This window comes from Gekko japonicus, unplaced genomic scaffold (assembly GCF_001447785.1).
Source record: "Gekko japonicus isolate JY-2015 unplaced genomic scaffold, Gekko_japonicus_V1.1 scaffold144, whole genome shotgun sequence".
Taxonomy (NCBI): domain Eukaryota; kingdom Metazoa; phylum Chordata; class Lepidosauria; order Squamata; family Gekkonidae; genus Gekko; species Gekko japonicus.
This window is the reverse complement of record NW_015162478.1, coordinates 1,528,726-1,537,272: the sequence shown is the minus strand read 5'-3', so window position 1 is coordinate 1,537,272 and position 8,547 is coordinate 1,528,726. Positions and strand designations below refer to the sequence as shown.

At 47.4% G+C, this 8,547-nt stretch overlaps 1 protein-coding gene across 1 annotated transcript in view; it reads left to right on the top strand.

The window, feature by feature from the left end:
* The window catches only part of CDYL2 (chromodomain protein, Y-like 2), a 70,409-nt gene that overhangs the window by 36,034 nt on the left and 25,828 nt on the right, over positions 1-8,547 (top strand). The window contains exon 3 of the mRNA XM_015405804.1: positions 5,259-5,476. Within this exon, the coding sequence (XP_015261290.1) occupies positions 5,259-5,476 (218 nt within the window). The remainder of the gene's footprint in view (positions 1-5,258; positions 5,477-8,547) is intronic.

Genomic DNA, 8,547 nt, shown 5'->3' with positions numbered 1-8,547 from the left:
TGCCACCTGCCCAAGTAGACAGTTCTCAGCTACCCGGACCACGGTCTGAAGGACAAGCCCATTTGCTAAGTTGATGTGTCCCTGTGGGCCTCGGTTGTTCTTCTCCTTTTCTTCCTCCACATCCACTCCTTATTCGGGAATCCTTGATATGAGTAGAGATGCCTCATAATCCAGATCTGTGGTGCACCTCCCGCCAATCAAACAGGGCCCATCATTCCGTTAACCGAATCTTAGTGGATTAGTCGTATGATCATCTGTTAAGTTAAATTTCCATATGAGTCACAGAGCAGTGCCAAAGAAAGGTTCATTGTTTCTTCCGCCTTAGATGACAATGTGCAGGTGTCTCATAGCAAGACCTCCATCTCAGAGAAGGAGGAATGCTTCATTTAAGATGGCGCCTGCCACTCATTCTGATTCCATCACTTCTGGAATAACAAAAGGAATTCTCACCACACTATCCATGACACATCTAAGACCTTGGTGGTGGAAAGTGCCTTCAATTTGCAGCCGACTCATGGTGAACCCGTAGGCAAGAGGTGAACAGAGGGGGTTTGCCATTGCCTGCCTCTGCATTGCAACCCTGCACTTCCTCTATGACTGTACTCACAACATATCTGTGTACAGGGCTAACATACATACAAAGGGAGCCAGGAACAAGTGCACAGTCCTGCCCCTTGCCACATGTATTTCCCAGTTTGGCCACAGTGCCTACACATGCACAGGCTGTACACATGTAGGTGTGTGCTCACAAGGGGTGAACATGCATAGGACAGAAACAAGAACAGCGCAGTCAGTCATAAGTGGGAAGCATGACCATTCCTGCTCCCACTCTTCACAAGCTGGCCCAGTAAACAGGTATGTCATGGCTACGGGGTGATACTCCTTTGGTGTTACAGTATGGATCTGTCTCACAGGGTTATTATGAGCTTAAAGTGGAGAAAGGAGAAGCATATGGGCTGCCCTGAGCTTCTTGGCAGAAGGGCAGGATTAAAACATACTAGGCCTCGGCCACATGGGCAGGAAAATGCGGGGGGGAGGCGTGGCTGTTTGCCCTGGAGCAAAATAACGCGCGACTGCGCGATCAGGCGTTGGGTTGAGGTGCCGTCAAGCTCCCATGGTTAGGGGGGAGGTGGGGATCACACGACGCGGCAAAGAAGCAGAGCGGCGCGGCAAATGGGGTTGTGGGGGGGGTTTAAAACTGAAATGTGTGCATGCTCCGTTGGGTGCTTGTGCGCATCCCATGGAGACTTGGGGGAAAAAACCCTTTTTGCGAGGGGACATGGGCAGGCGCCGGATGCCACCGGAAACGCGATCAGATGCCCGCCCTTGCCCCGTGGTTTCCGGAAACTAGTACCTCCGAGGTACTAGTTTTTTACCCCACATCTTCGGTGGGAAACCTCGTGTGAGCCACGGGAGCTCTACGCTTCCCAGATGTGGTGCTGTGATCGCGCCCGGAAAATCCGCCTATCTTCCGTCTCTCTAGCGTGGCTAATGTGCCGTGTGACCGGGGCCCTAGATAGGTAGTTCAGTAGTTTTCAGAATGCATTTCAGGGAACAATACAGTTTCCTGGAAATATAGAAAGGGTTCCTCAGTGATAAGATCTAAAGGCATCTTGCTGGTCACTGAGGGAAAGCCGTATGATTGTAATCTAGATAGACTTGCCAGTTGGGGGTGGGGGATTGCCTGGTTTTGTGGGCTCTTGCCTGCTGCCAGCCAACTGGCTGGCAGGAGGAACCCCCACCCCCCAGCAACATTGCGCAATGGGCCTACGTGACTCAGAAGTGACGTGGGCATACTGGGGGCAATGCTCTGGTTTTTGGAGAAAACTCTATGGTTTGAGGGCAATTTTACCATAGAGTTTTGCCTAAAAACCAGAGTGTCGCCCCCAACATGCCTACGTCACTTCCGGTTGACAGAGGGACACTGTGCAACATCACCGGCATGTCGGAGGCAATGCTTCTGGCTCCCGGAACATCCTACCCTTCCCACCAGTGACTAGAACGGAACTTGGCAACCCTAATTCTACACCAGTGTTCTTCAGCCTTTCCAAGACTGAAGAACACCGGTATAGAATACAACTATACTGCTTCCCCCCAGTGACCACCCAGATGCCTTTGGATCTGATCACTATTGAGCACCTACTAAGCTGCAAGTTCATAACAGGAAGTTGCATGACCTCAGAATGACAGGAAGAAGGGGAGCCAGCGTTATGCAGTTTCTGGGTTTAAATCATTGAGGTTAGACAGGAATGGCTCTGCAAAGGTTTGCATTAGGGTTGCCAACTCTGGGTTGGGAAATTCCTGGAGATTTTTTTTGGGGGGCAGAGCTTGGGGGCAGGGAGGAAGCTCAGCAGGATACAGAGTCTAACCTCCGAAGCAGCCATTTTGTCCAGGGGATCTGATCTCTGTAGTCTAGAGATCAGTTGTAATGCTGGGAGATCTCTGGGCCTCACCTGAAGGCTGGCAACCCTAGTTGCACTGCAAGACAGCCAGGGAGAGCAAACACAAGCTGAAGACCAGGAAGGGTGCCTTAGCAAGTAAAAAGTCAAGAGTCAGGACCCAGAGGAATCCTCTCCATTTTTTGACTGACCTTGCTTCACCATCCTGGTGCTCTTCTCAGCATGCGCTCAAACAGAGGCAGGAGATGTAGGGCCTTTGTTCTCTATGTATACACACTAGAAGCAGGTCTTTCCAAAAGGCAGCAAAGAACAAAAGTCAACTCTACATGGGTCGTAATCCAGCAGATGGGGGGGACACACCTAAGAGTCCTGAGCTACGGGTTGAAGACCAGGGTTCTAGAATTTGCTGTCATATCATACATTGCACAGCAACGAAGCCCGGCAAGACTGACCAGTGTCCTGTGTGATGTGTGGGTGCATCCTAGAACATCTCTTCGGCATCTTCTGCTCATGAGCCCCATGGGAGACATGCCAAGGTCAAAAGTGTTCCTGAAAAGTCAGAAGTCATTCTCTTGCAGATCAAGAACACCTTTAAGAAGCAAAGTAACTTGGGCGGGGGGGGGAGGGGGAGTGAAATTACTGAATCACCCCATGTTGTTCTATTACCAAGCTGGTTTCAAGCATGGAGGTAGCTCATTGTTCTCAAATGGTTATGCGTCATAGTGCACAAATGATGCTATATGAGCCAATAAATCACGCATTACTGTTCTTCCACTTGTGGGGTGGAGAAATAATGAAATTCATTAAGAGCTTCAAAATGGGATCCTGTAAACTGAAGCCCAATTTAAGGGCTTTTGTGCAGGATTAATAATCACCATCCATAATCATTATTTCACAGACTAGATCTAGTCAGACTGCATTAAACATGTTGCAGATGTGACTCATGAGGAAAATTAATTAAAGACTGCTTGGGAAAAGCGGTGATAAAAATACAAATATTAAAAAACCACCTGTCCAGGCACTATTAAATATTTAAAATAACTCCTTGTTGTATTAATAAACAGAAGCACCAAAAAAAGGCAGTGGGCGTCATATAGATATCTGGAGAGTCTTTAATAAGCAGTTGAATTAGCCGTCCAGTCACAGATGATATCGAATTCTTCCTGCCATTTGCCTTAGAAGCATGTAGTCCAGACCTTCCTGAGTTAATTGAAAGACTTCTGTGGGTCTTTGGTTACTCCCAGAGAAACTAATTTGCTTTAAATTCCCATGATAGTGCACCACTAAGCGAAGATAGATCTGGTATACAAAATGCATCTTTTGCTTAGTTATTTATTTATTGCTTATGTCTATTTATATCCTGCTTTTCTTCCCAGTGGGAACCCAAAAGCAGTTTATCACAGCAGTGTCCCCTCCTCTACCTTATCCTCTCAATAGCAACCCTGTGAGTGTGACTGAGGGGCACACTCCCTCCGACAAACTCGTGTGCCAGGCCCAAGGTCACCCAGGAGACTTCCAGAAGTCTCAGCAAGAAAGGCAGGCTTTAAATAAAATAAAATAAATAAATGGCAAAATGGGGATTCGAACTTGTTGTTTCTAGGCCCTAGTCTGACAGACTAACCATTATACTATTCTGGCTGTCCTGCTGTTTCCTGTCGGAATCAGGCAAGTTATCCAAAGCCAAAATCAGTTTTAATTGTTTGTTTGTTTATTCATTCATTCTGATTTCATATGGTTGCCAGCTCCTGGTTGAGAAATTCCTGGATATTTGGGGGGTGGAGCCTAGGGTGGGTGGGGTTGTAGAGGGAAGGGACTTCAACTGGGTGTAATACCATAAAGTCTACCTTCCAAAGCAGCCATTTTCTTCAGGGGAACTGATCTCTCGTATCTGGAGATCAGTTGTAATTTCAGGAGATCTCCAGGCTCTACCTACATTTTCAATATAAAAATCACCAATGAACAAAGCTTCCAGTTAACACACCCAGCTTTAGGCTTGCCAAATCCCCCTGGGGGGCGGGGAAACCCCTGCCCCAGAGGCCCGTTCCCCGCCAGTGGCGGATCGGGCCCCGGGGGGGACCCCACCCCGACGTGCACGTCACCCGGAAGTGATGCAACCACGGCGGGCATGCTGGGGGCGGAACCACGGTCATCCGAGGAAAAACTCTATGGGAGAGTGTCCAATTCCAAAATGTTATGAGGTTCTACAAAATGCTAAGTGATTCCAAGTCAAGTATCCTTTTCTGATTGAGGCAACTGTTACCCAATGGATGCTTCTTTCAAACACAAAGATGATGCCTCCTGGGGACGTCTGAAGCATCTCTTGCCTCAGTGAAGTGGAAGAAAGCTAGGATTAGCTCTTAGCTTTGGGTAAGAAGAAAACACATGCTAGGCTACATGTTAGTGGGTACCATGACATCACACTGGGATCACTGCTCAGCTCTGACCCGACAGAGAATAAACTTGTCATGCAACACATATACGCTACAACCACGCCACAGCCCCTCCCCAAAAGAAAGAGGTTGCAATCTTTACCACATTCTGAATAACTCCATCATACAAAGGCAGTATGCTTTGTTACACCAGTTGCTGGGAAGCATGGGTGGGAGGATGCTGTTGCGGTCATTCTGCTTATGGGCTTCCTAGAGGCAGCTGGAGCAGCCATTGTGCAAACAGGATGTTGGACTAGATGGGCCTTTGGTCTGATCCAGCATGGCTCTTCTTATAGTCTTAAGCAGTTCAGCCACACTCTGGAGACACTGACTAGACCTGCACTTGATCGAAGACACCAATGCTTGTCTCTTTGGGGGGAATTGATAGCCATAATGACATGTGTCCCTTTTGGCTCTTTGCATTTGAAAGGTTCTTCCCTGGCTAATGGAGGCCTGAATCTTCATAGCACTGTGAAAAGGAAACTGGAAGGGGAGAAGGATTACGTCTTTGATAAGAGGCTAAGGTACAGCGTGCGTCAGAATGAGAGCAACTGTCGGTTCAGAGACATTGTAGTGCGCAAAGAAGATGGATTCACGCACATCCTCCTGTCCAGTCAGACCTCAGATAACAATGCACTGACTCCAGAGGTATGCGGGTGAACCTCAAAGCCAGGGGGGGGGTAACCTTGAAAAATGGGGGCTTGGTGACCACGAGAAAGTTAAAGCCAATCTTAACCTGTGTTTATGATTGTTCCCTCGTGCCAGTGAAGACGTTCCTTCAACATTCTTTGTCATTAACAACATTTTTCATCGAAAGTTAGAACTAGAGGCCGCAGATCTAGAATTCATTAACAGGTGTGTTTATGTTTCTTAGGGCTTGGACAAGGATTCTAGGTGGTTCTCACATTAGGAGACGATTACTTTTTCTTGCCGTATTCAAATGATAGCTTTTTCTTTTTAGGGCCTACAACTAGCTGGATCTTGAGATATAGAACATCCTGAAAATTTTATCTTGCAGCTGTTCTCCAAGATATGATAAATCTCACAGTTTTACCATTAGGAAAAGCAATTGGAAGGAAAAGTTGCCACGATTTTCTGATTTCATGGTGTACATGTGATTGCTCCATGTGGTCCACGTTGCTTAGTACTGCCAACCCGCCTGGGGTCATGTTTGCATGGTTGGTTTGTTTTTCTGGAATTGAGTCAATTCACAAGGTGAGAAGCCAGAATCAAGGGGGATGGTTATTTTTTGCTTGGCTTCACATCTCCAGGCTCCAACTTGAGGTTCTAACCAGCAGCTTCCCTGATTGGTCCAGGTGCTATTCTTGCACCTCAGGGACTAAGCTTCAGGAGATTAGGTACTAATGTTTATAACCTTTAAGTCCCTTATGGCTTGCATCAAGAGTTCGTTGCTCATCAGAACACTGTTGTCTGTGTCTACCGTGAAGATAAACCTGTGAAAACTCAGTTTTGGGTACATATGACTTGCATGGGATTGGTCTGCCTGACCACATCAATTTTCCCAGAGAACTTGAAGAAGACTCATGTTCCAGACAAAAGATGAGCAGAGCTGGTTTGCCATTGCCTTCCTCCATGTAGAACACTAGGCTTCCTTAGTGGTCCCCCATCCAAGTACACTGTGGTCAACCTTGCTTTGCTACCAAGCTCTGAAAAGCTCAAGCTAAGCTGGGCTATTCAGGCTCCCTGAGAAGGAGGCAAAAACCATGAATTTTTAAGGCAAACCCTATATGATCAATCCATATTTATTCTATCCTTCTTCGAAAGACTTCAGAGTGGCACACATATGCCAGTTCGGTGTAGTGGTTAAGTGCGCGGACTCTAATCTAGGAGAACTGGGTTTGATTTCCCCACTCCTCCATTGCACCTGCTGGATGACCTTGGACCAGCCATAGTTCTGGCACAGTTGTTCTTGAAAAAGAGCAGTTTCTGTCAGTGCTCTCTCAGCCCCACCTACCTCACAGGGTGTCTGTTGTGGGGAAGGGAAGGAAAAGGAGTTTGTAAGCCACTCTGAGACTCCTTTGAGTAGTGAAGGGTGGGGTATAAATCCAATCTCTTCTTCTTCTTCTTCTTCTTCTCCCCTCCCTCATTTTGTTCTAATACCAATATCTGAGGTAAATCAGACAAAGAGAATGATTAGGGTTGCCATCCCCCTGTTCCCAGCAGGGGTTCCCCCACTTGGGGGGGGGGGGCTCCAGTTCACTGCTGGTCAGCTGGCTGGTGGGGAAAGCCCCACCTACAAGCACCTGGAATTGATGTCATCATGTTGGGAACATCAGTAGGTGAAACTCTAGTTTTTGGGCAAACTCTATAGTTTTGAAGGCAACGTGATGATGTCACTTCTGGGTGATTTCATCTTGGCACGTGTGCAAAGATCCCGGAGCAGAGGCTGGATCCCCGTATCCACAGCCAGGTTTGACCTGGCAACCCTAAGAATGATAGACCCAAGGTCACCCAATGAGCTTCATGGCGAAATAGGAATTTCACCCTGTACTTCCCCGGTCTTAATGTGACACTCTAAACCTTCCACTTAATGACTCACATCTGTATAAACTGAGATGCTGGGAAAGGACATTTCCACACCTTCCTTTTCCCTTGTGCATGCAGCAACCCAAAGACATTGGTAGAGCTCCCTTCTCACTCTCCTTTGTCTTATCCCCCATAGGAGATGGAACAAATGGAATTATTTGAACCCCACCTTGGTTATGCTTCACTGGTAGAAGAGGAACCTCAAGAGGGAGAAGGTGGCTGAAGTGCAGAAGTAGAGGGGCTTTGAGAATAGAGGCAAAAATGGAAAGACACTGGGGGCAAAATAGGATTGAGTCCCCCAGCTACCAGTACCCTGGGGTTAGTAACCCAAACCTGCCTATCTCTACAGTAGTTGGACTAATGTAAGCCATGCTGCCTGCATAACTCAAATCCTTTTCACAGGGCTTTTTTTGTAGAAAAATCCCAGCAGGAACTCATTAGCATATTAGGTCACACCCATGACAGCACAGCTCATTAGCATATTAGGCCACACCCCCGTGTTACCAGAAGTGTGGTCATCCAGCCACACCCACCTTTTGCTTCTTATTCTGTTTACCTTGTTTGTTGTCAAAACCCAGGGCTTTTTTTGTAGCAGGAACTTCTTTGCATGTTAGGCCACACACCCCTAATGTAGCCAGTCCTAATGAGTTCCTGCCACTGGGTGTGGCCTATTATGGTGTGGCCTATTATGCTAATGAGTTCCTGCTGGGTGTGGCCAACTTGGGAGCCAGCTGGAACTCCATTCCTGTGCGTTCCTGCCCAAAAATAGCCCTGCCTTTTCATATTATTGGGAGCCCACCAGCCACACGCAACAGGAACATGAGCTGCCTGCAGTTCTCCCAATACACACAGCTGCCATGTTGCTTGAACGTGGGCAAGGCACATATTTACTTTGTGCATACAGTCTCCCAAACTGACCACAGTATTTTTCAGGGTTCAGCCTCATGCGTACCAAGGCTGTACCTGCATGATAAATGCACATGTTGCCCTTGTTCACACATCATTGTGACTGGGCATCTTGGGGAAATCGTGAATAGTGCACAGTCCCCTTGTGTGCAGTTGGTAAACTCTGGGTACACATCTGAAAAGGTCTTAGGATACAGTGCAATTCCATGCAAAATTACTCCACTGAAATCAATGGGCTTGATCTGTAATAACTGTGCATAGGATTG